Source organism: Calypte anna, chromosome 19, assembly GCF_003957555.1.
Source record: "Calypte anna isolate BGI_N300 chromosome 19, bCalAnn1_v1.p, whole genome shotgun sequence".
NCBI classification, from domain to species: domain Eukaryota; kingdom Metazoa; phylum Chordata; class Aves; order Apodiformes; family Trochilidae; genus Calypte; species Calypte anna.
The window spans coordinates 3,260,517-3,286,947 of NC_044264.1; the positions used below are offsets into that span (position 1 = coordinate 3,260,517).

A 26,431-nucleotide genomic window follows, 5' to 3' on the forward strand; every position below is an offset into this window, starting at 1 on the left:
GCTAAAAATGCCTGGAAATTAAGATCTGTTGGGAAGGAGGATGTTGTGAACTGGGGGTGAGTGTGTCCAGGACAGCATTTGTGTTGGCAGCTACACCTTCCATCTGAGCATTACTGAGATCCTTGGGCTGGGGGGGAGGTGGGAGCTGGTGACCCCTCATGCAGTTTGGGAAAACGTGGACAGAAACCGTGGCCATTTGGTGCACTGCAGTGTGTCCTGCAGGCTGTGTAGGAGTTAGCAGATGACTTTGGGATGGAAGGGATGCTAAAGAGCACCACTCTAGTTCTAACCCTGCTGCATGGGCAGGGACTCCTCCCTCTAGACCAGGGTGCTCCAGGCTCCATCCAGCCTGACCTCAGGTTCTCCTTGGACCCTGAAAACTTGAACACCCTGACCTGGTGTGGCTGGCAGGTCCTGCCCTGCCTGCTGGGGCTGTTGCAGGGGGGTGCAGCTGAATGGACAGACCTCAGTTCCTGGCTTCAGGGAATGTTTGTGCCTGCAGGGTGGTGAGGCAGCAACATGTGTGCTTTTCCTTGTTGAGGTGAGACTCACTCAGGTCATGGTCATGCTTGAATCTCCAGGGCTTTGGATCAACCACTTCTGAAGCTGTTACCAAAGTCAGCAGTGGCAAGGTTGAAAGCTGAGGACTCCTCTGGGTGACACCACTCAAAGCAGTTACCCGAGGTTGAAAAGACAATTTTAAGGGGGAGGATAGGTTCCTCACCTGACTTATTTAAGGGTAAGAGGGATGTCTCTGGAGCCTGGGTTGGCTCTGCAAAGTGCCAAGGGGCCATGGTTTGGCACGGGAGCATCTGCAAGATGTGGGACAATTGTGATATGAGCAGACAACCCTCTCTCTTCAGTCTTTTCCAATCCACTGTCTCCTTTTTGGCGAGGATGATGTAAGAAGAAACTTTTCTACCCCATTAATTTCCCATTTCCCTCCATCATGTATCTGATTTGGATACTCTTTTAAATGACTCCTTATCCAGAGGACTGTAACTTTTCTTTGTGAGTTTGCATCCTCTGCCTCTCTGGGACAGGAGGTGTTTCAGTCTCTGGTGACAATGACCCACACGCTGCTGCAGCCAGGGACAACCCCTCATTTCCCTGCTGTGGCTTTGCTGGTTCTCTTGCATGTTGTGTTCTCTCCCATGTCTCCTGCAGTCTGCAGCATCCTTTGTGTTTGCCATCGCTGCTGCTTGCAAAGCCATCCTGCTCACACGCACCTCAGTTTAGCTCAGCAAGGTCCCTGCTCCAGCTCCCTGTGAATGCTTGTCCTTGCTCTCTGCTGGCTGCAGATGGGTGTAGCCAGGGTGCCAAGGGGTGTAGCTTGCTGTGGTGGTGGTTTGCCTGGTGCCTCTGTAGCTGGAGCAGTCCATCCTCTGCTCTCTCAGTGTCCTGGTAGTGCTCTGGTGTGGCAGTGTCCAGGGCATCCTGTGCTGGCATCTGCCCCATCTCCTGTGGGGAAGGGAGCAAAGGAGAAGGGGAAGATGCCCCTGAGGAGCTCCTTAGGTGAAGCTGCAAACTTGGCAGGGAAGACTTGTTGATAGCTCTGTCTGTGTTGTTGCAGGCGAAAGACAGCGACGATGACGATGAGGTCACTGTCAGTGTGGACCGGGACCGCTTCATGGATGAGTTCTTTGAGCAGGTGAGGGGTTGGTTTGCCCAGTGCAGCTTTAAAGCTCGTTCAGAGCTTTCTGTTTGGGTGGTGGTGGGCAGCAGCCAGGGAGGGGATGGGGTCCAGCCCTGGCTCATGCTTGGTGTCATCGGGGGTTTTGCTCAGAGTTCCCTGCAGCAGGAGCCGGGTGTCCCCACACACCTGGGGCTGCCGTGGGCTCACCTGGACGTATGGATGCTCCACCTCCTCCTGCAGAACCAGTTTGAAACCAGTGGGGCAGCTGGGCCAGTGACAGACTGTGGGGAGGAGGTGATCCTGGTGCTCTCCAGCCTCTCCTGAGAGCACCTCTATGGAGGAGCAGTTTCTCCATGGGATCAATTTAATTTTGTGCCTCCCATACCAAACAAGGGGTTGTCTGCTGGTGTGTGGGTGGCTGTAAGATCTGCATGCAGATTTTTAGCACCCCCTCAGCATGCTATCTGTGTAGGGGGTGTTAAAGTGTCTCTGTGCAGGCAGTGGAGTGGGGAATGAAAAAAATCTGATGTGCAGATGGAGGGAGATGAGCAAAGGGGCGGTGTGAGTCAAAGGAAAAGACAGAGCAAGAGGATGGGCTGCCTGATGGCAGAGGTTCCTCCTCTTAGTGGTGCTGACAGGTCCCCTGGTGGTGTGGGAAAGGGGGCAAGATGTCAGCATGGATTTGCTGGCAAATTTGTCCTCCCTGGTGTGTGGGGTGAGGGACAAACTTGGCTTCTCAGTCCCTGGAGCAAAGAGCCATGGGGGACTGTGCTAGGACCGAGCCTGAGTTGTGCAACCTCAAAAATGTTCTCCATGCTAATTTAAATAAACCCCAAATGTTTCTGCAAACAAAGTGTGACCCCAAATACTAATAAAATATATTAATACTATATAATAATATTATATAAACAAACAAATGAACAAGGTATATTTACATTAGATCTTAGGAAGACATTGTTTGTTGTGAGGGTGCTGAGCCCCTGTCCCAGGTTTCCCAGAGAAGCTGTGGCTGCCCCATCCCTGGCAGTGTTGAAGGTTGGAGCACCCTGGGCTGTGGGAGGTATCCCTGACCATGGAGGGGGTTGGGACTGGATGAGCTTTAAGGTCCCTTCCAACCCAAACCAGTCTGGGATTCTATAATAATATAATATATTAAAAATATACAACAATACAAGAATTTTTATAAAGCCCAGGTGTGACTGTGAAGCTGGCTGCTGTCGTATGGAAGGTCTGGTTTTACAGTGGTCCTACAGTTTGAGGATTCAGTGAGAAAATATCCAGGGGGTTGTTTGCTGTAGTTCAGGCATATTCTGGTTGCCTTGGGATAGGGCTTATAACCCCTCCCCTTTTCCAAACTCTCAGGCCTCTCACAGCAGACCTCTCCTCTTGTCCATCTCCACAGGTGGAAGAAATTCGAGGGTTCATCGATAAAATTTCTGAGAATGTGGAGGAAGTGAAAAGGAAGCACAGTGCCATTCTGGCTTCACCCAACCCTGACGAGAGTGAGTGCTCTGGCATCTCCTGGTGTCCTCACGGGGGGGAGGCTGGGCCAGGCTGCTGGGGGGATGCGGTCAGGCTGAAGTCCTCTTCAGGTGGCCAAAAATCCACGACCACCTGAGGTGGGTGTTGGGCAGGGTGAGGGAGGGCTAGGACCTGCCTGGGAAGGAGATGGAGGGATGGCTGATGGGTTTGTGACCTCAAGAGGTGGTGAGGGTCCAGTGATGCTACTGGGAGCAGTTCCTGAAGGGTGGGCAACGAGGAGGCTGAAAAGAACAAATGGTTTTATGCTGGTTGGCCGTTGTCTTGCCCTACACTGCCTGGAGCAGGTTCATGGGGGAGGCAGCAGCTGTGGAGCTGGGGCAGTGTTGCTGCTGCTTGGTGCAGAAATGGGGCAGCTCTTCCTTGAGCCCACAGTGTCCTCCTTGTCCTGAAGGACATTTTTGTTGCTGGCTGGCCAAAGAGCCTGTCTCTTCTGGACCTTACAGTCTTGTGTTCCTGAGAAGGGGTTTGTTATCAAGAACAGAAGTTAAGGCTGGGAGCACCTGAGGGCTCACAGTGTTTGGGGGTCTGCAGGATTTGGCAGAGTTAAACCTGAAGGTGATGAGTTTCCCTGTCCCCAGATGTGGGCAGGAGGGCTGGAGGGGGACTGGAGAGCTGAGCACCATGGTGGGGTCCGCAGCTGGGGTCTGCTGGGCTTCCTTAGAGCTGAGACTTCCCAGCTTTGCTGTCTGCAGACCCCTCACTGGGGAGCAGGTGGGACTGAGGTGCTGAGCTGCACAGGATGGAGTGGGGCTGCTCATCAGTGGGGCTGCTCCCTGGGTGGACCCCCACACTGAAAGATTTCTTTTGAATGCTGCTCCAAGCCTGTCCTTCCGTGGGACCCTGTGGGGGTTCTGCTTTGTTCACCCCCCTTGTGCTGGTGGGGGTGGCAGAGCTGATGTGGTGGCTGCAGATCAGTGATGATGGTCCCAGGTGCTGCAGAGGTGACAGCTCAGGATGGCTCTTGTCATTGGCAACAGGGTGGCCTTCGTGGGCCAGTGGGTACCTGCTGAGGAGCTGGATGTTGTGTGTGGCCTCCAGGCTGTGGGGACCCTTGTGCAAAGGTGTTTCCATCCAGATTAGGGGGCTGGAAAGCTGGGAGCAGGTCTCTGTCTGGCCATCCACCATCCTTCTTCCATCCTTCCGTCCACTTCTCTTCACTAGCCCAGTGCAATTCCATGTCTGGTCATATCCAACTGTGAAATATTTCTGGGGGTCCCAGGAAGTTGTCTGTGCACACATTTTCTTCTGTCCAGCCCTGTGTCAAACCAGGAGGTGTTGCTAATTGCCTGGAAGGACCTGGTCCTTCTGAAATTTTCTCAGGCTCCCATCTCCTGGCAGCTATTCCTCAGCTGGGATCCACTTGGCCAAGCCTGGGAGTGAGGGATTTTCTCAAAGGACCTCACGTGTCTCAGACTGTTGCTCAATCATCCTCCAGGCTCTTTTAGCCTGCGTTTGCAGAGTCAGATTTTGCAGTTCCTGTTTGGGTGTTCTCAGGGAGGAGCTGTCACTGCTTTGCTCTTGGGCTCATCCAGAGGCACCGTATCCACTCAGGGCTGAGCCACAGCACAGCCTGCAAAGGGCACTCCTGGCCTAAAACCATCATCATCATCTATTTAAAAGTCAGATCTGGAAGCAACCAAAACATTGTGACCTTGGCGTGACTTCCAGAAGCATCCAGGAAGCTGGAAGTGTTTCTGGTTCTTGTTTTACAAGTAGAAAATTCAGTTTATAATGCCAAAAACTGTTTAGGCAGTGAAAGAAGAGCCCACACCTTGTGTAGAAATATGTGATTTGTGATACAGTGGGGCTGAGCAGGTGCTCAGTGGCACCCAGAATCACAGAGGGTTGGAAGGGACCTTCAGAGATCACCCAGTGCCACCCCCTGCCTTGGGCAGGGACCCCTCCCACCAGCCCAGGGTGCTCCAAGCCCCATCCAACCTTCAATACCAAGCCAGTGCACCAAGAGCAGCATCAGTCCATCTCCATCTGCTCCTGAAGGGGAAATGCAAGGCACGTGGCAGAAGCTCCACCAAAGATGGAATTAAGCTCAGGCAGATCCTGTGCTTTAGGGGGTGAAGGCAACACTCAGGGAATGGCAGGGGCTGAAGCCAGACCTGGCAGCACCCCACCTCCTGAGTCGACAGACAACCTGGTAATTAATGCAAAATGTAGTCCAGGGTGATGAATTGATTGAGATTAATTTGGAAATGAAGCGAGGATTCTGTGAGGCAGGAGAGGGAAATGCAGCAACAGGGCACTGAAGTGGAGGTGGTGAAAGGCTGGTGTTGGTGTGTTTGCCTTTCACACGGCAAATGGATGTTGCCTGGGATGACTGTCGAGGCATGATGCCCTTTGCAGGAGTATTTGGGGTCCTGTGGAACAGCACCTCAGTTATTTCTGTGTGATCTCTAAACACTTCAACATGTGACATCTCCACTGCCAAGTGATGTGGAGTCAGTCATCCTTCAGAGTGTCAGAAGAAAGGCACAGAGTTCTCCTCATCTGGAGGCACCAGGCAGTGTGTGATGGAGCTGTGGGGCAGCTCCTCCATCAGGAGTTACAAGCAGCACTTAAAACTCCTTGCTGGAGCTGGAGGACCTTGGAGTGTGGGCTTCACAGGTCAGGGCAGGTTGAGCTGGTCATTTGAAACATGGAAAAACAGTGGTTGGAGTTATTGGTGGAGTCCTGAATGGAGGGAGGGGTTTCTGGCTGAATTCCTTGCTGTTTTTTCAGGTTATCTTGATGGAAGAGAAAGACTCCACAGGTATTATCCTAACTGGAGCCTTAATGATGGTGTGTGTGTAGGTGGATGCAAACCCTTGGTGCTCTCCTGCCTGTGCTCTGCTGCTGCAGAAGGTGTGGTCCAGGTGCCCATGTGAGACCTGGATTTAGTCACCTGCTGGCATGGAGTGGAGCTGCTGGGCTGGATCCATGTTGCACAGAACCACTGATCCCTCTCCTGCCTGCACAGACTGTTCTGGGAACTGTGTTGCTGCTGCTGCCTGAGCTTATTTTGGCACCCAGTGGGTGGGCAGCTGGCTGGCTTCATCATCCTGCTGGCAGGGTGGCAGCACCTGCCTGCACCTTGCAGCTCCATCAGGATGGGGAGGGATTCCCTGGGGTGACTGTGGGGCTATATCCATAGAATCCCAGACTGGTTCAGGTTGGAAGGGACCTTAAAGCTCATCCAGTCCCACCCCCCTGCCATGCCCAGGGACACCTCCCACAGCCCAGGGTGCTCCAAGCCCCATCCAGCCTTCAACACTGCCAGGGATGGGGCAGCCACAGCTTCTCTGGGAAACCTGGGACAGGGTTTCCCAGAATCAGTAAATAGTTGTGGTTGGATAGGACCTCTGAGACCATTGAGTCCAACCATACACATGCAACAAGCAAAAAAATAAACCCAAAACCTGTACAATCTCGGCCACTAGAGCATGCCCTGAATCCACCACCCCCATGGTAAAACGTTTCTTCTTATCTCCAGCCTAATCCAACCTTCATTCAGTTTAAAACATTGTCCCTTGCCCTGTCACTGCCCAAAAGTCTCTCTCCCTCTGTAAGAACTGAGCAGCCACAGGAAGGTGTCCCAGGAACCTTCTCTCCTCCAGGCTGCACAACCCCAACTCTCTCAGCCTTTCTCCAGAGCAGAGGTGTCCCAGCCTTGAAACCATTTTGGTGCCTCCTCTGCACCCCTCTACCAGGTCCCTGTGTGTGCTGGGGACCCCTGAGCTGGGGGCAGTGCCCCAGGGGGGGTGAGGAGAGTGGAGCAGAAGGTGCAGCACCAGTGTTTGTGGGAGACCACGAGGGATGGTGGGGAGGAGCTGCCTTCGGCATCTCAGTATCCTGCCTCCTGCTCCTCTTCCTCCTCTGGGCAGGTCCGTAACCAGAGGGTGGCCTCACGCCCCAGGCTTGGTGCAGCCATGGTGAGGGGTGGCCCTGCAGCAGTGCCTGGCACAGGCAGACTGAGGGAGGTGAAGAGGCTGGAGGGGTGGTTGATGGAGGGACAGGAGGTTCCTCTTCTGCCCACTGAGGTCCAGGAGCTCCTGCAGAGTGGGTCCAACACCTCATGTGGCTTTGGCATCCTGAGCAGAACCACACTGGTGATGCCTGTGGTCATGGTGGCAGTGCCAGGCTGTGCTCAGGGGCTGCCTTGGGTCACCCTGTCCTGTCTCTCTTTGTCACCTTTTCATGTGTTTCTCCAGCTCCATCTTGAACGAGTTGTGTTTCTTCTCCTGGTAATTCTTACAGAAGGGATGCTCTAGGATTTGACCTCCTGTGGTCAAGAGCCCTCTCGTTTCTAATCTGAGCCTATTTATCATCGATTCATTTACCAACTTCATCCCAAGAACAAATATATTTAGCTTAAATAGCTGTTTGTCCTTCTGGCTTCACCCTATTGGGTCTGCACAGCAGCTCTGTTGTTTTGCAGGGCTTTGTGCTCTCCCTGACTGCCCTGTCCCCATCACCTGCCCCACCTCTCTGTTTGAAGGGCTGGGCTTCTACTGGGGTGTGAGGCCACAAGGATTCTGGGGGCCCTGGCTGCTGGTCAGCATTCCTTGTGCTTTCCTGACTGGATTGCCCTTCCCTTGTCATGTTGCTACTGCCATGGAAGTTGGGTTCTGTCTGGGGGGGACTCACTGCAGAGTGAGGCGTGTCAGGTCCTGGTGGCATCTCTGTGTGACAGAGATGTGTGACAGGGCTCAGCTCTGCATCAGGATGTGGAGCTGTGGACAGCCCTGCCCTCCCTGGTGTGTCCCCAGTGGTGCTGGAGAACAAGATGACAAATTGCCTCTCCCCAGCCCTAGACCAGCCCAGCACCTTGCCCAGTCCATGTTTCTGCTTTTGATCCTGATCTGTGCATCCCTCCATCCAGCTGCCATCTGCTGCTGAGCCCAGGAGCATAACTTGGACCTTCCCAGGGCTGCCCAGCAGCCTCAGTGCTGTTACTGGGAGGAGCACAAACAGTGGGGTTGTGTCTGTTTGTATACATTTGCACATATTCCATTATTTTCTCTTCCATCATTACTGTTTCATTAAAGCTGTGTGTTTTAGTTCCCATCCCATCTCTCTCCCTTACTCCCTTTCCCTTCTGGGAGGGAGAGGGATGAACAGAGCATCTGGCATTGGTTTCAGTGCCAAACCCTGACAGGCTTTTCCTTTTGTGTCCCCTTTCCTGTCCCCTAACACGTGCCATGTGTCAGTCCAAGTGAGATTCCCTCTTACACCCAGCACCCTCTGACCCCCTCAGCACCAGCACCTCTTGTCTGCTCTGACATCTCCAGCAGTGCTGGGGGATCCATGGCTGAAAGTGAAGGCAGAGTAAATAGCAATTAACTGGAGTCTGATTCATGGCAACACAGAGAGATAAAAAAAAAAGAGTAAAAATCAGCTGCTCTGTAATTATTTTGGGCTTAATTTAGACCAAGCAGTTAGTGACACTTCTGGAAGATGTGTTGTCACTGCCACAAGGTAGTGGTATCTCCTTTGGGCAATGCAGCAGTGACTTTTGGAGCAGAGCCTCTCTCTCCTTACTTCTCGTACTGTGCAGGGGAGCTCCTTGGCTCTTGGGCTTTCTGTGTCTTGCAGCAGGAGCAGTCCCATCACCTCTGCCCTGGCTGTGATGGTGGCAAAAGAGGAGGAGGCAAAGAGCCCTGGGGGTGAGGGGATGTGGGGCTGGCCAAAGCCCACTGCACCTTCCACCCTCTTGTCTTTCTCCAGTGGTTTCTCTTGTCTGGGTATGGATTTGGCCCCACTCTTCACTCTGTGTTTCCTCCCCTGGTGGGGGTCCTTGGGCCATGGTTGGGGTCCAGGTGGGGGGGTGAGCCCAGAGGAGCAGTGCTGCTGGTCCTGCCAGCTGTGTGAAGGAGGAAAAAGGAGCACAAATCCAGGCTGAGAATTGGGGTGGTTCAGCCTGGAGAAGAGAAGGCTGCAATGGGGAGACCTTAGGGCACCTTCCAGTGCCTGAAGGGGCTCCAGGAAAGCTGGGGAGGGACTTGGGACAAGGGCCTGGAGGGATGGGATGAGGGGGGGAGAGGCTTTAAACTGGGAAACAGGAGATTGAGATGAGAGATTAGGAAGAAATTATTGGTGTGAGGGTGCTGAGCCCCTGTCCCAGGTTTCCCAGAGAAGCTGTGGCTGCCCCATCCCTGGCAGTGTTGAAGGTTGGATGGGGCTTGGAGCACCCTGGGCTGTGGGAGGTGTCCCTGCCCATGGCAGGCAGAGGTTGGAGATAGATCATCTATAAGGTCCCTTCCAACCCAAACCATTCTATGGAAAAGGAGAGGGATGTGGGGCTGTACTCAGTGCCTCCTTGCCTAGCAGGGTAGCTGATGCCTCTTCTTGTCTCTCCCTGCTGCATTCTGAGCAGTTGGTTGCTGAGGTTTAACAATGTGCTGGCAATTAAGGGAGTGACAGATGCTCTCCATTAACCCCTCTCCTTTCCCAGAAGGGGAAAGAGAACAGGGGAGAGACTTCTCTCTCTCTGTGTTATGGGGTGCTGGGGACACGTGTTGTGGTGTTGCTCTTGGGTGCTGCTTGATTTTTTGTCTCTGGCCTCTGGGTGGGTTTCTCACATCTACTTCCAGCACCTGTGATCCCCTCCCCATCCGTGCTACACCTGGCATGGAAATTGGTGGGGAAGGAGGCAAGGAGGGCTTGAAGGCCCAAGGGTGAAAGAGCAGAAAGTGAGGAGCAGCTCCAGGGAGCGCTGGGAAAAGGAAACAGCAAGGTCAGGGAGTCACAGCTTGTTGTGACTCTGGCTTGCACGTGGCTCTTGCAGCTCAGCCACTCTTTGGAGCTCTGCTGTACCAGCAGCCATGGCACCCAGCAGTGTCCCCCCTCCTCTGGGACACTGCAGGCTCTGGGGTGCAGGCAGGAGCCCCTGGGCTGGATGCTCTCCAGCACCCTCATCCCAACCCACCCCTGCACACCTTGCAGTTTGCTCTCACTGCATCCCCACTGCCTCAGTGGTGACACCAGGGGATAATCCTTTATTTGCAGAAATGAGTTTAGGAGGGCTGAGACCAGCGAGCCATAAATCCATAAAACAGCCCCTGCTTTCCCAGGCTGACTCCAGCGCTGCGGCACGCTGCGGCACGGGAAGGCTTTGTGATTCCTGGGTATGTGGGAGCTGGGTCTGGCAGAGCAGAGCAAGGCAGAGGTGCAGGCAGGAGAAGGGTGGCCAGAGGTCCTTTGTCCTCCTGGGGTCCCCAGCATCACCCCTGCCTGGGGATCCTGCTGTGACAAGGGCTTTCCCAGGGATGGCTGCACCAAGCTCTGGCTAATTTGTCGTGAAATGAAAAGGTCAGGGGTGGTGAATTGGAATCTGCTGGAAACAGCTGGAGGAGGAATTACTGGTAAAAACCCACTGGGTGTGAGGCAGCTGGGAAAATAGCAATTGTGCTTGTGTCTGTGGGTCAGCCTTGCCCACACGTGGCAGAACGCTGTGTGTGCTGGTGTGGAAGGAGGAGCTGATTAAAGTGGAGATCTTAGGCAAGCAGTGGGAGGAAGGAGGCAGGAGGCGGACAGAGCAGGAAATCTGAGTGCTGAAAGACCCTGAAAGCAGCTTTTATGGTGTGGAAAAGCAGGAGCACAGGAAGGAGAGCGTGTGGGCTGGGTCTGGAGGAGGTGGGACAGGTCCTTGGCAGGGTTTGGCTGTGCTGGGGACATGGGTGCTCACATACTGAGAAGCAGAGACCCTGGATGAAACATGGGAGACTTTCTGCCAGACAGGGCTGATATTTGCTACAAGTGGCATTTTTTACCCACTGGGTCATGTTTTAGGGCTGTATAGTGTGGGAAAATATAGAATGAGGGGGGGGCTTCGTCAATCATTACAAATCCCTGAGAGGAGGTTGTAGGGAGAGTGGGGTTGGTCTCTTCTCACCGGTGACACATGACAGGACAAGGGGAAATGGCTTCAAGTGGTGTCAAGAGAGATTTAGTTTGAATATCAGGAGAAACTTCTTTACAGAAAGGGTTGTTAAGCACTGGAAGAGGCTCCCCAAGGAGGTGGCTGAGTCTCCATCCCTGAATGTGTTTGAAAATTGCCTTCATGTGGTGCCTGAGGCTATGGTTTAGTGGTGGTCATGGGGAAGAGGGCAGTAGGGTTAGGACAAGGCTGGACTCAATGATCTTCAAGGTCTTTTCCAGCCTGAGCAATACTGTGTGTTGAAAAAGGGGAGTCCCTGGATCTGCTGTGTTGTCCTCTAAAGCAAGTGGAGCTTGGCTGTCCAGAGTTTGGGAACAATCTGCACCAAAAGACATTAAGGAGAAACTGGGAGAGTGACCAAAGGGCTGAGGAACCCAGGCAGAGCAGATTGGACACTGCTGGGACCAGTTCCAAGACCATCCTGGGGGAAGCAGAGCCCTGACAGTCATGGAGCACCCATCCAGGGGACAGGTTTGGTGTCGTGGTGGGTGGCTCACTGCTGGAAAAAGGAAGGGATGCCTGTCCCAACCCTGACAATCATCAGTGGAGAGCAGAGGCCCTCCTAAAACTGCATCAGGAGAGAGTCACCAGTGTCTCAATGGGTCAGGCTGGGAAATAGCCGGAACTGGTGACCTGAGCTGGACACATCTCCAGGGAGACCTGACTGTGGCCTTTCAGTACTTACAGAGGTCCTGTAAGAAAGAGGGACACAAATGTTGTATCAGGGCTGTAGTGATAGGACAAGGGGTGTTGGTTTTAAACTGGAAAAGGGGAGACTTATTCTAGAGATTATGAAGAAATTCTTTACAATGAAGGTGGTGAGACCCTGGCCCAGCTTGCCCAGTGAGCTGGGGGGGGGTCCCATCCCTGTAAACATTCCACATCAGGTTGTACAGGGTGTGAGCAACCTGATGTGGCTGAAGATGTCCCTGCTTGTGACAGGAGGCTTGGACCACATGAGTTTGAAAGGTCCCTTCTACCCTTCACCTACCACAGAAAAGATCTATTTACCCCTAAACCTCCCCCCCCCCCCCAAATCTCTCTATTTCTTTGCCTCATGACACTGCCCACCTTCAGCATGGAGCTGCCAGCTCTGCCCACACATCACAGCAGCCCCTGTGGTCTGAGGGTCACCTGGGAACTGCTGCCTGTTCATCCTGGGAGCTATTCCCTGCTGATCCTGGGATCTGCTGCTTGTTCATCCTGGGATCTGCTGCCTGCAGACCCTGGGGGGTGCCAGGCTGTGCATCCCAGGTGTGCAGGAGCATCATGGGGCAATTGGCAGCAGTGATTTTCCTGCCATCCAGGCAGATGAGGATCTCCATGGAAGTGTTGCTGCCTATTTCCCAGGAGCTCTGCAGGGAGCTGTGGGTTGGGATCTGCCTCCTGGCAAGTGCCTGGAAGCTGCCAATTCCAAATGGTCACTGCTGGGGCAGCTGCCAGCTCCAGCCATACAGGCAGAGCCAGCACAGGCTCCTCAACTCCCCTGGCAGAGGTGTCCTGGGGATGTTTAACAACATCATCGATGCTCCAGAAGCACCTGCAGGTAGATCCTGGCTGTTCCTCCTGCCTTGGGAGCTGCTGCTCCCACCTGTGCAGGTGTCTGCAGGGGGTTCCTCAGCCTTCCCACAGAGTCTGCATGGACACCCCAGAAGTTTCCACCAGCCCTGGCATCCATGGGACATCACTGAGTGTGGCTGTGACCTCCCATTTCCCAGGCTGGGCATTAGGGGTGGCCAGGAGCTGTTTGATAAGCTTGGGTTTTATTTCTTTTAAAATTTTTTATTATTTATTTATTAATTATTATTATTAATTATTATTATTTTTTATTTTATTTCTCTTTCCCCTTATGAGGCTCCTTTGCTGTCTCCTTGAGTTGCCACACAAGGTGTCCCCCTCCCCAGTTGTAGGTTTTGGGGAATGCAGGAGTGAGAGGAAGCCCCATGGGCCATAGTGGGGTTGGCTTCATGTTCCAGTGCCAGGAGCAGTCTGTCCCCTGGCTTCTTCCCCCACTGTAGGTGTGGATCCCCTCACCAGCTTATCTCAGGCATGGTGAGGCTGAGGCTGTTAGCTCAAGGTGGTTTGGTGTGAAGAGTGGGGACTGTGGTTGTTTTGCACATCTGGGGAGCTTTGGATGGGTGATGGCTTTGGGTGCCAGGGCTGCAGTTCCAGCTTCTGTCTGCAGACAGGAGAAAACCTGCTCTCCAGAGGATCACAGCTTCCTGCAGGGCACAGCTGCCTGCCCCAGGCTGAGCTCCTCCCTGGGATGCAGGGGGACAGTCTCCATCACCATGAGCTTCACCAGGGCCTGCAGGGGAATCTCTGCTCTGGTGCCTCGAGCTCCTTCTCCCCCTCATTTTTCACTGACCTTGGTGCCTGCAGAGTTTTTGTTCTCACATATCCTCATTTCTCACAGCTGCTGATGCACAGTGGGTTTTACCCTTTCTTAAATACATTATAACTCAGCTTTGACCAGCAGTAGGGCTGTTTTGGAGCTGGCTGGCACTGGCTGTGCCCAGCAAAAGTGCAGCTCCTGACAGCTGAGCAGAGCCCACACCTATGGGCCTTCCATTGCCCACACCTTCCCATGTGAGCCCAATGCACCTTTATAAAACCTCAACTTTCTTAGGTTTAAAAATGAATGAGTGGCTTGCTCACTGAGCCAGCCAAGCTCGGGGCCTTGGTCATCCAGCCTCATACCCTGCATAGCAGGGGGTTTGTTGTGCTGCTGGTGCCATCCAAGTAACCCCCATACTGCTGTGTCTGAAAGTTCACAAAATCAGGGACTCACCAGACTGGTTTGGGTTGGAAGGGGCCTTCAGAGATCACCCAGGGCAGGGACACCTTCTGCTGGACCCATCCAACCTGGCCTGGAACACTGCCAGCTTTGGGGATGTCTCCTCCAGGCTGCACAACCCCAACTCTCTCAGCCTTTCTCCAGAGCAGAGGTGTCCCAGCCCTGAAACCATTTTGGTGCCTCCTCTGCACCTCTCTACCAGGTCCCTGTGTGTGCTGGGGACCCCTGAGCTGGGGGCAGTGCCCCAGGGGGTGTGAGGAGAGTGGAGCAGAGGGGGAGCATCCCCTCCCTTGGCCTGCTGGCCATGCTGCTGGGGGCAGCACAGGAGACACTTGGCTTTCTGGGCTGCCAGCCCACAGTGACACCTGATGTCCCATTTGTCACCCACCAGTGTCCCCCAGGCCTTCTCCACAGGGTGCTCTCCCTCCCTCCCTCCCTCCCTCCCTCCCTCCCTCCCTCCCTCCCTCCCTCCCTCCCTCCCTCCCTCTCTCCCTCCCTCCCTCCCTCCATCCACCCCTCCATCCATCCATCCATCCCACAATCCATGCTGGTCCTGGGGATTGCCCCAGCTCAGGTGCAGGACCTTGCCCTTGGCCTGGTTGAACTGAATGAGGTTTTCTCATTCCTTGGTAACTTTCTTCCTAGACCTCTGGCTCTATACCCATCCTTCCCTTTTTATCCTCCTCTCCTTCAGGAAGTCAGCTCTGATCCCCTCCCAGGCCAGGGACTCATCCTGTGCTGAGCATGGTGCCTCAGCCATGCTCTCCATTACCCCTGACACCACAGCCCCTGCCACTTTTATTCCTGCGTTGGGTACAGCACTTGTGTACCTGACCCTTTCCTAGGTGGCTGGCACTGCACACAACTCCAGCTGCATCAGACTGACTCCAGAAAACAAAAATAATTCAAGAATTTAACCTCTCCAAAGACCACCCCAGGCCCACACTTGGCTTTCTGGGCTGCCAGACTCCAGTGCCAGCTGATGTCCCACTTGTCCCCCACCCGTGACCTTCTCTTCAGGGCTGCTCCCTCCCTCCCTCTGTCACCAGGTGCAGGACAGCCAGGTAGGATCACAGGTGGTTGGGCTGAGCAACTGGGAGGTGAAATATGGGGTGGGAAGGTGCTGCCATAACCTGGGACAGTTGCTGCTGAGCTGGAGGTGATTCAGGAGGAGAAGCCAACCCTGCTGACCTGGCACTTGGGTTCTTCCCCTGCCTGGAGTGAGTGGGTGCTCACCACTGCAGGCTGCAAATGCTCTGCAGCCCTGTGAGCCCAGGGAGAGGCAGAGGTGAGACTGGTGGGGCTGTCCCCTTGACACTTTGTCACTCATTGACATGCTTGGTCCTGTAGAGCTGTCCCCGATGGGGATGTGCTGGTCTGGGGATGGTTTCATGGGATGTGGTGCTGCTGAATTGTTTTTTCACACCTGGCACTGTCTGTGTGATGCTCCTGGAGGCATTTACTGCCATCAGGAGGCTGCTGGGCTGTCCTTGCAGGGACTTGTCGTGTCACTGATTCCCTCCAGTTCCCTTCTTGTTGGGGATGGTGGGTCATGTTGGGAGCAGTGTCCTCTGGAGATGGTGAGATGCTGACATGTGGGCTGCAGAGGTGTTGTCACACATCTCAGCTTGTGTCTGAGAGGTTAGGAATGGGTTTGGGGTTGATGGTCCAGACTCAGCAGCCTGAACGTGTGACATTTGCTGATGCTTGCTGGTAGGGACAAGGGTGTGAGCTGCTAATCTGTCACCCCATAGCAACCCCAGCACAGTGTTAGTGACAGTGGCTTTCTGGTCATCTCTGGGAAGCCAGAGATAAGAGAAATCTTGCCTGCTCCTTTCCTCTGCCCAGCCTCTCAGCCTGGGAGGGTTTTCTTTTTTTAGGGGCTTTCACTCCATTTTATCTATTTTGCTCTTGCTGGTGCGGGCTTTGGTCCAGGTCTCAGTTGGCAGATCCTTCCCTCTGGGCACCTCTCTGCCAGTGAGCACCAGAACTTGGTATCCCGTATTGTGGCTAAAGGGACGAGTAACCTCCTGGAACTGGTTTATTTTTTCTGGTGAGTTTTTTCTTGATGACTTCTTGGAGGTCAGGCTTCCCCACTGCTCCCTGTGCCTCCCACACCTCCTTGGTGTGGTGCATGCAGGGTTATCCCCTGGATGGAGCTGGATGGTTCCCTCTGTGTTCCATGTGGGCACAGATCCTCCCTTGATCGGCCTCTCACTCCAGGCTGCAGCATCTTGGTTTTCCTCACAGAACCACAGCCTCCCAGCATGGTTGGACTTGGGAAGGAACTTCAAAGATAGAATCATAGAATTGGCTGGGTTGGAAGGGACCTCAGAGAGCATCAAGTCCAACCCTTGGTCCCCCACCCCGTGGTTCCCAGCCCATGGCACTCAGTGCCACATCCAGGCTCTTTGGAAATATCTCCAGACACGGAGAATCCACTACTTCCCTGGGCAGCCCATTCCAATGCCTGATCACCCTCTCCAGAAAGAAATTCTTTCTCATCTCTAACCTAAACCTCCCCTGGCACAACTTGAGACCCTGCCCTCTTGTCTTGCTGAGAGTTGCCTGGGAAAAGAGCCCAACCCGCCCCTGGCTCCAACCTCCTTTCAGGGAGTTGCAGAGAGTGATGAGGTCTCCCCTGAGCCTCCTCTTCTCCAGCCTCAACACCCCCAGCTCCCTCAGCCCTTCCTCATAGGTCTTGTGCTGGATCCCTTCACCAGCCTAGATCATCCAGTCCAACCCTCCTGCCATGGAGCCAAGTTGCCAAAGTCCCATCCATTCTGACCTTGAAGATTTCCAGGGATGGAGATCCAGTGGGTGGCACTCACAGACACTTGGGCTTACCCTGAAGTCCAGAGTTCCCCATTGGAGTCTGGGAGGTGCTGGAGCTCTTGGCTGGATGCCCCATTTCCTGGGCAGGGTGGTGGTGCTGGTTATTCAGTGAGGATGTGGGGTACATTTTAGGAACTTGTTACCAATGGTGGTTGTGCCCCCAGGAGAGGGGGAGAAGTGCTCCAGAAGATCAGGGGGTGATGAGAGCCACATTTGGGATGGAAAATGTTGAGGTGAGCAGAGCAGCATCCACATGAGAAAAAAAAAGTTGTGTGGGTCCCAGGTGTCATCCCACCCAGGGCTTCTCTTCAAGGAGCTGCACCTGATGGGAATGTTGTGACATGCCACAGCCATGTGATGTGACATCCATAACATCCCGTGGTCAGCCATGACATCCCTGTGACATCCATGACAGCCATGTCACATCCCTGTCCCTTTTAGCTCTATTTCTTACAAGCTCAGCATTAGGAGTTGGACCTTGAGTTTCCCCAGAACTAAGCCTGCTGAGATGCCGATGAGCAGATGCCCAGTCCCTGCCTCCCACTGCTCAGGGGACCCTGAAATGAGTGTTTTGGGCACTGGACAGGCAGTGAGGGGGCTGGGACTGAGCCCCACGTGGCAGCTGTGCCACACCAGAGTGCAGCCAGGCAAGGACCTGGTGATCCACTGGCACAGGTTGCCTGGAGAGGTGGGAAAGCCCCATCCCAGGAAACATTCCAGGTGAGGACGGATGGGGCTGTGAGCACCCTGATGTGGTTGAAGGTGTCCCTGCTCACTGCAGGGGTTGGGCTGGATGGCCCAAACCATTCTGTGATTCTATGGCCTCAAATGAGGGGACTCATCAGCCACATGCTGGACACCAAACTCCCTTTTTGAATCCCAGTCTGAGCTCCCCATTCATGGGGTGGGATTGAGGTGGTGGTGTGTGGGCAGGGGAGTGTTGTGCAAGGGGGTCTGGACTCATGTGCACAAGTGATGACAAAACATGAGCACCAAAGGGGCTGGAAGATCTTGGTGCAGGGTTACTGGAGGACTTTTCCTCTTGTGGCACCGCCACCATCCAGGAAATCTGTTGAGTTACAGCCTCAAATTAAGCAAGAAAGCAAGCTTGTCTAACAAAAGACACCAGCAGTCCAACAGCAGAACTGGTGCATTGATGGCAGATACAGATACTTCACATGCAAAGCTGTGACAAGCTTCAACATCACAGCAGAAATGCCCTAGACCTTTGGATTTTAGGAGGCCTCTCGATTTCACTGCATTGGAGAAATGGGAAAAATTCCTGCTGTTTCAGGCAGGATGGCTGCAGAGGCTGCAGCTGGGTGCTGGGATTGATGGCTTTTGGAGGAGAGCATGTGTTGACAGCCCTGATGCCTTGGGGTGGCATTTCTCCTTCTGTGGCCATGGGGATCTGCCCATCAACCCTGCCTGTGGGTCCTCTGGAGAGAGGACAGAGAGACAGCATAAATCTTGAGCTTCCTTTTAGTGCCAGCAGGGCCAGTATTTAAGCTTCTTGCAATTTCCCAGCACTGTTACTGAGTTTCCAGACCCCACAGAAGTGGAGCAGAACTTTATTTTCCTAATCAAGTTATCAGATTATTAGCAAAAATACAAATAAAATAGCTGCTTTGGTTGCAAGTGAAAAGAAGTGCTGCCTGGAGAAGCATTCGGTGGTGAGCACATGTAGGGGATAATGGAGGACGAGGCAAGGCCAAATAATTGTCATGGAAATAAGATAAAATGCAGCTGGGATGTGGCATCCTCTGATTTCTGGCTTGGGGTTCTCCCACAGAAGATTTTTCTTCTTAACTGTATGAAGCTGTAGGTGTTAGCAGCATTTATTGAGTCACTCCATGAGTGCACCCCACTGGTAGAAGAGCCCACAAAGAGTTAATGGGTGATTAATCAGCTGTGAGGTAAATAATTAATCAACTGGTGTAGAATCCAAGAGTTCAGAACTTGGCCTCTGATCTGTAAATACTGATGTGCACCCAGCTGAGGAGCATCTTGTGCAGATATTATTTATTAGCAGCCTCCAGCCCTTTGCAAACCACTTCTTGTGCACTTTTAATGAGAAGAGTGAACCCATCCATCATCCCTTGCCATGGCTGAGAGAGGCCCTCAGCTGCTCACATTTTGACCTGTAAATCTAAAATAATTCTGCATGTGAAGGGAAGGACAGCTCCTGTCTTATTTATGAGAGGGGGACAGAGGAGATGGAGCCCTGGCTGCTGTCCCCAGGCTGGTGGCAGTGCCTGGAGAGGCTGTGTCAGTGAGAGGCAGATCTCTGGGGACATGATGCTTGTACAGCTTCTTCAGCAGTGAGAGGAGCTGGGCAGCCCAAAAGTGAGATGGAAAATGGTCCAGAGACCGTTGTGCCTTTTCTTGGAAAGGTATCACCTGGGGAAGCATCTCTGTTCTTCAGTTTTGAGCTTTCTGTTGCTTCTGTTGGTGTTGGCTTAGGGGGTTGCCTGGTACTCTGGGTACCATGTTACATCAATAAGGACCAAGAAGAGTCTTACCCAGGACAAGGTGAAACTTTTTATTCAGGATAAAGTAAAATCTCTCATCCTGGACAAGGAGAAGGCTGCAAGGAGGAGTGCAGGATGAGTGAAAGTTCCAGTTATTTGTTAACTACCATGAGTCCACCTTGCAGCAAGGGATCTCTGCACCAGACTCACTCCTGGCCCTAGACAAAAGCTTTGGGGTTCTGTCCCTGTGGTGAGACCTGGGTGCTCCCTGTTTGTGCAGGTGCACGTGTAGCCTGCTCATGGAAGGCTTTGTATGTGTCTGGGTGTCCTGAGAGCCATTCTGCTTTCTTCACCTCCCCTCCCCTCAGTCAGAGCTGGAAGCTGGGAGCCATCAGGAGGGGCCCTGCCCTCCTCATACCCTATAGCAGCTGCTGCCCAGACCTGACTAGTGAAGCCCCCATGGGCTGGGGGAGCCAGAATCTAAAAGTTGTCCCATAGTGGATGCTGTGCAGCAGAATTTTGGGGAGTTGTTGGCAAACACTGCTGAGCATGGCACTATCCCCATGCAGAGCACCTGCCCTGTGGCAGTGTCTGGTACCATCCCAGACAGGTCAGGTTAGAGAATTGGTATTGTTTTAGCCTGGCTTGATGGAAATATATCTCCAAGCAGCTTTTTGGGTGTGAGATGTGTGTGTGCTGTGTCCTACAACCCAAAGGCTTCTTTCTTGGTGTTCTCATAGCCTCCACCTCCTTGTCCTGAGCCTTCTGGAAGCCTTTCCCTCTCTGCTCCAGTGGGTACAAGTGCTGAAACTTCTTCCTCTGTCCTTTTAACCAGAGCCACAAAGGGAACAGGTCCTGGGATAAGTTTCTGAGGACAAGAATCCAATCCTGATGTGTGGACTCCAGCCTGTGTCAGTTCCAGCCTTACTCTAGTGCCATGATGTGAAACCATCACTTGCTCCACGCATCTGGTCGATGCTTTGAGTGTTGTTTGGCTTTTTACAGCAACATGAAGAGGTTTAGAGCTGCATCAATATTTCAGAAGTTACACTAAACAGTTGGGCTATTACAGCTGGGCAGGTTGTGGTGAAGGGCTTCAAGTTCACCCTTTCTATCTTCAGTTATTAATGTCCACATCAACAATTATCGATCTTTAATCTCTTAAATTAAGTGCCACCCTGTAAGATGTAATCATGAAAAGGCTCAGCAGAAAGAGGACCTCAGCCTCAGAGGAAGAGCACCTGGGTCTAAGAAGGAGCTGAGCCCTGAGGAGTCTCTGCAGCCCTGAGAGCAGCCTGGGCAGCTCAGTCTGCATTAGCATTTCTCTGGAGCAAAGCAGCAAAGCTGGGAAGACAGTGCAGCTCCTTGCTGTGGTTACTGCAGTTCATCAGGGGGTAGAAAACCACATGTTTCTCTTAATATGTTTCTGGGTCAAAAGCAGGTTTTTTCTATCCTCCCTTTGGTTGTGGGAGCACCCTTGCAGTGTGCTGCTGTGCCCAGGTTTTTCTTTGAAGAAATGAGACTGAAGTTACCAAGTTCTCTAAGCCAGCCAAAGCTCCTGGGGAGAAACCACAGCCAGTGGGACCTCCACCACCTCTTCCCTTTCTTGTTTTTTGGGTTGTTTTTTGTTTTTGTTTTTAATGTTGTTTTTTTTGTTTTGTTTTGTTTTTTTTGCCTAGTGAGTAGGTTTTGAGAAAATATTGGGACTCCAAAGGGAGCCTCTTTCTGTAGGGGAACAGGAGGGAGAGCCAGATGCTCCAAAAGCAGGTGGTAAAGCCTTATTGTGTGGTGAGGAAAGTCTTCCCTGTTGCACCTCAGCTTGGAAGGAGCCCTGGAGTCTCTGTGGTGCTTCTTGTCACCCCACCTCCTGTTTCTTGATGAAAGACAATTCAGACCTTGTGCCAATTCCCAGGGTTCTGGGGGCAAGGCCCTCCTGAGCACAGGGTCTCCTGTGTTGGTGCTGGGAGATGACAGGATGTGTGGGGGCATCTGAAGCTGAGCAGCACTGTTTGCAAAGCTGTCGTGTGTGGTAACATTTTTTCCATTGAAGAGTGAACCCATCCATCATCCCTTGCCATGGCTGAGAGAGGCCCTCAGCTGCTCACATTTTGACCTGTAAATCTAAAGTAATTCTGCATGTGAAGGGAAGGACAGCTCCTGTCTTATTTATGAGAGGGGGACAGAGGAGATGGAGCCCTGGCTGCTCTCCCCAGGCTGGTGGCAGTGCCTGGAGAGGCTGTGTCAGTGGGAGGCAGATCTCTGGGGATATGATGCTTGTACAGCTTCTTCAGCAGTGAGAGGAGCTGGGCAGCCCAAAAGTGAGATGGAAAATGGTCCAGAGACCGTTGTGCCTTTTCTTGGAAAGGGTTTCACCTGGGGAAGCATTTCTGTTCTTGAGTTTTGAGCTTTCTGTTGCTTCTGTTGGTGTTGGCTTAGGGGGTTGCCTGGTACTCTGGGTACCACGTTACATCAATAAGGACCAAGAAGAGTCTTATCCAGGACAAGGTGAAACTTTTTATTCAGGATAAAGTAAATTCTCTCATCCTGGACAAGGAGAATTTAAAGATTTTGTATCATGAAGACAAAAACCAGCGTGTACATGCCTTTATTGTGCCCTTTTTTTGCTGAGCAGGTTTGGTATATGAGCAAAAAGTTGGGATTTTCCTGGACGTGCTTGGGTTTTTAGAAGAACACAGCTGAAGTGACTCATGCATGTTCAGCCCAAGTCAGAAATTAGGACACTTTTATGCAAGGCATGTTAATGTCTCTTAAAAATGCTACAGCTAAAAGAAGTGCCTTATTCTTGGCATCCATCTGGATCCTTGCAGAGACAGTGCTTAGAGTGGGTAATGGCACCATGTGTGGATTATATATCTCACCATGGCCAAAAGGAATCTCGAGCTCCCAATCTGGAAGATAATTCCATGCCTTGAGAATGCTGTGAGGGATTTTAATAGCTTTTGGTGCCACGGGAAGGCAGCCTGGTGGGAAAGTGATTTGAAGAACATAAGCAGAACATCACCCACATTATTTTTCTCTGAGTTTTAAGAAGATCCTTCTTAGTGGTTCCACTTCTGCAGTGGTGGAGCTGTGTCAGTGGGGGCTTCTCTCAGGATTTAGCTGTGGAATCAAAGAACAGTCATGGTTGTAAAGGACCTCTGAGATCACCAAGTCCAACCATTCACACACTCAACAAGCCAAAAAAAAAACAAACCAAAAAAAGCCAAACCAAACCAAACCCAACCAACCAACCAAAAAAAACCAAACCCAAACCCCACCCCACAACAAACTCCCTACAATCTCAGTCACTAGAGCATCTACACCATTCTTAAACACCTCCAGGGATGGTGGTACAACCTCCCCCCCTCTGTGCCAGTACCTGGCCACTCTTTCAGTAAGGAAATTCTTCCTAATATCTAATCTGAAGCTCCCCTGCTGCAATTTCAGACCATTTCCTCTGGTCCTGTCATTATTCTCTTGAGGGAAGAGCCCACCACCCACCTCTGTACAACCTCCTTGCAGGGAGTTGCAGAGGGCAATGAGGTCTCTCCTCAGCTTCCTCTTTTCCAAGCTAAATTCCCAGTTCCCTCAGCCTCTCCTCATATTTTTGTTCCCCATACCCTACCCCAGCTTGGTTGCTCTTCCCTGGACACATCCCAGCCCCTCATTGTCCTGCTTGTAGTGGGGGTTCAGAGCAGAACCCAGCACTGGAGGTACAGCCTCAGCAGTCCTGGGTACAGAGGTGCAATCCCTGCCCTGCTCCATTCCTGGAAGAAGCCAGGATGCTGGTGGCTGCCTCATGTTGTCCAGCATCACCCCCAGGTCCTTTTCTGCTGGGGAGCTTTCCAGCCACTTTGGAAGGACACAGAGTGAAGCAATATCTAAACCCACACCACCATCCTTTTTTGCTTGTCTCCTTGTTCAGTTTTGCATGAAAAAAACCCCCACTGTTTAAAAGAAGTCCTCAGCACGTGCCAGCAGAGCTTCATTCCCATGTTGTCCCCATCCCTTAGGAGCTGTAAGGATGCTCTCAGCTCCTCCTCTCCCAGCAGGGAAGCTCTGAGACCCACTGAAGGGATGAGTCTTGTGCTTTGCTGCTGAAAGGCTTCCCCAGCACAGCTGTCTCCAGCCCTGCTCTGAACACACAGCTGGGGACTGGTGGAGATGGAGAAAATGGGAATGGCTCCACCTGGGGAGACTGCAGGAGGTCAAAAGCAGGAAAGACTGAAATCCTCCCATTATAAAAGAGTTGGTTGGGTGCTGCCTCCTCCCTGAAGGAGATGGGGTCCCAGTTGGTGGAAATTCCTAACACCTCAAGTGCAGATTTGGTTCTTTGGCCCTGAACATCTGAGCTTTGGATAGGAGAAGACTTCTTGAGGACACAGATTGTCATTATCAAGTGGGCACTGTCAGTGATGCCTGGTGGCTTCAGGAGTTTGGAGACCATTATTAGTGACTGAAATGGGGCCAAGGAGAGCCTGTCCCTCCCTGACCACTGCTCACAGGTGTCACTTCTGCCCTGCAGTATCTGATGTCAGTCCCCATCCCAGCACGGGCTGGTGTGGGAAATCATGGACCCCAGAAGGAGGAGACTGGACAGGGCATGAGCTATCCCCAGGCTGCAGGAAGCAGGCAAGTCAAGTGCTGATGGATACTGACTGCTTCCAGAAAACTGGGATCTTCTGCTGAGATGAGGCAATGCTCAGAGTGCTGTGTACAGGGACAGCTTTTTTACTGCCAACACCCACATGCAGCAGCCAGGTCCAGAAGGCATCTCCAGACCTCCCTTGTGTTAAATCCTTCTCTTCAGCCTCTGTGACACTTGTTTTTCTCTTGGTACATCCTCACCTGGGAAATATGGAAACTCTGTTGGGATATAGTGATGCTTGGAGTGGGATCAAAGCTCCTTTCTGTCTCCACTGACCTCAGCATAGTGCTGTGTTAAGCTTGAGGAGCAGACAGTCTGCCTGAGCCCTGCTCAGATTTGCTGTTTCCCAAGAAATAAAAACACCTTGGTTCCTGCAGGTATCATCCTGCCATCAGCTTCTGCCTTTCTCTCCTGTAACCTCCTCCCAGCCTGTGACTTGATACAAGGTCCTGGAGTTATGTTTGGCCCTTAGATTATTGTTCTCCATGGGAACCAGCTGAGATTTGTCCTTTTTCAGTATCTCTGTAATTGATTTTAAGCCTGGTTTTGTCATTAATCAAGTGTGCCTTTAAATCAGATGGGTGAAGCAAGCACAGCTCTTCTGTGCCACCTCTATCAGCCACTGAGTGGATTTTCCTCCAGCCTGCAAACTCTTAATGAAAATACTGAATTGAACTTGACCTTGAAGCAACCCCTGCCTGGGACTCATTTGTCATTTTTTCCCCAATCTGACTCTAAATCTTTCATCATCTGTCCCTGTGTCTGGCTTGGTGACATGGGTGTGATGCATCCATACAGCTGTGCCTGCCCTTCAGCTTCTACATGCTGCAGGAATCCCAAAGATTCACAGCTTTTCCTTTCCTTTTCCTTTTCCTTTTCCTTTCCTTTTCCTTTCCTTTCCCTTTCCTTTCCTTTCCTTTCCTTTCCTTTCCTTTCCTTTCCTTTCCTTTCCTTTCCTTTCCTTTCCTTTCCTTTCCTTTCCTTCCTTTCCTTTCCTTCCTTTCCTTTCCTTTCCTTTCCTTTCCTTTTCCTTTCCTTTCCTTCCTTTCCTTTCCTTTCCTTTCCTTTCCTTTCCTTTCCTTCCCTTCCCTTCCCTTCCCTTCCCTTCCCTTCCCTTCCCTTCCCTTCCCTTCCCTTCCCTTTCCTTTCCTTCCCTTCCCTTCCCTTCCCTTCCCTTCCCTTCCCTTCCCTTCCCTTCCCTTCCCTTCCCTTCCCTTCCCTTCCCTTCCCTTCCCTTCCCTTCCCTTCCCTTCCCTTCCCTTCCCTTCCCTTCCCTTCCCTTCCCTTCCTTTCCCTCTTCCCTTTTCCCTTCCCTCTTCCCTTTTCCCTTCCCTCTTCCCTTTTCCCTTCCCTTTTCCCTTTTCCCTTCCCTCTTCCCTTTTTTCCCTTCCCCTTTTTTCCCTTCCCTTTCCTTTTTCTGTGCAGGCAGCACAGACACCTCCTGGGAAAGCATCCAAGTGCTGAGCTGAGCAGTGCCAGGGCTCAGCTCCTGTCTGCACCCTCACCCCCTTCCTGTCTGCACCCCGGCCAAGCCCCTGCTCAGAGGGAGGTCTGGAGGGGCTCTGAGCATGGATTCTCCCAGCCAGCTCCTTCCTTTTGGGATTCCCTGATCCCTCCTCCATCAAGGGCAGCGACTTCTCTGCAGGGAGTTAATGAGTGCTGAGGGACAGGCAGAGGGTGACAGGAGGGTTACAGGCAGGTGACAGGAGAGTGACAAGAGGTTGATTCTTGATTTCTGTAAATTAAAATACAAACAAAAAGAGGTCCCTAGTGAGGTGGGGATGCTGGGAGAGGGCAGAGCCCCAGTGTCTGATGTGCAGGCACAGGGATGACTCAATTTATGTCTGAAGATGATGGACAGACTGGGCTTGTCCTTCCCACCTGCTTGACCTGGTCCTGGTCCTGGGTGAGCCCAACCTCAGTGAATGAAGGCAGTTCCCAAAGTGAGGGATAAAGAGCTTTGCCTGGGATGGTCTCCACCAGGCAGCTCAGAGCTGGCAGGCAGTGCCAGCACCATCCCTGGCCTGAAGAAAAGTTTGAGTTGGAGATAAGTAGGAAATGTTTTATGCTGAAGGTGGTGAGAGCCTGACCCAGGCTGCCCAGAGAAGCTGTGGTTGGACTGGGCAGCAGAGGTGTCTGAGCTCTTTGGTGGGTGCTTTCTGGGGCTTTACTTCACACATGATGTTTTGGGTGCTGAATAGCCATGACATGGGCTCTCTCTTGCTGCTGAAGCTTTGGGTGGTAGGACTTCTGCAGGTCAATTTTTTTCCACTAGAAAAAGTGCTAGAAAAAGTTTTCTTTCCAATTAGAGGTAATACTTGCTCTTTAGCGTGGAAATGGGCAACTCTAAAAATAACCTTTCCACAATTCCCTGGCTGGCTGCCTGTCTGCACAAAGCTCATGTTCTCTTTGTCCAAATGGGGTCACTGAATGTCACCTGCATCACCTGTGACCTTCCTGCCCCCTGGGGACCCTCTCTCTTTGGTCTGCTCAGGGGACAGGACCCCTCGCTGGCACTGACTCTCCAGCTGGGAGCTGCTCTTTCATCCTGAACAATTTATTTTTGGCATTT

The 26,431-nt window shown here is 52.4% G+C and overlaps 1 protein-coding gene across 2 annotated transcripts in view; it reads left to right on the forward strand.

The window, feature by feature from the left end:
- STX1A (syntaxin 1A) overlaps positions 1–26,431 on the forward strand; it is a 68,983-nt gene that overhangs the window by 13,028 nt on the left and 29,524 nt on the right. For both annotated transcript variants that reach the window (XM_030462744.1, XM_030462745.1), the window contains exons 2-3: positions 1,574–1,651; positions 3,039–3,138. In XM_030462744.1, the coding sequence (XP_030318604.1) occupies positions 1,574–1,651; positions 3,039–3,138 (178 nt within the window). The remainder of the gene's footprint in view (positions 1–1,573; positions 1,652–3,038; positions 3,139–26,431) is intronic.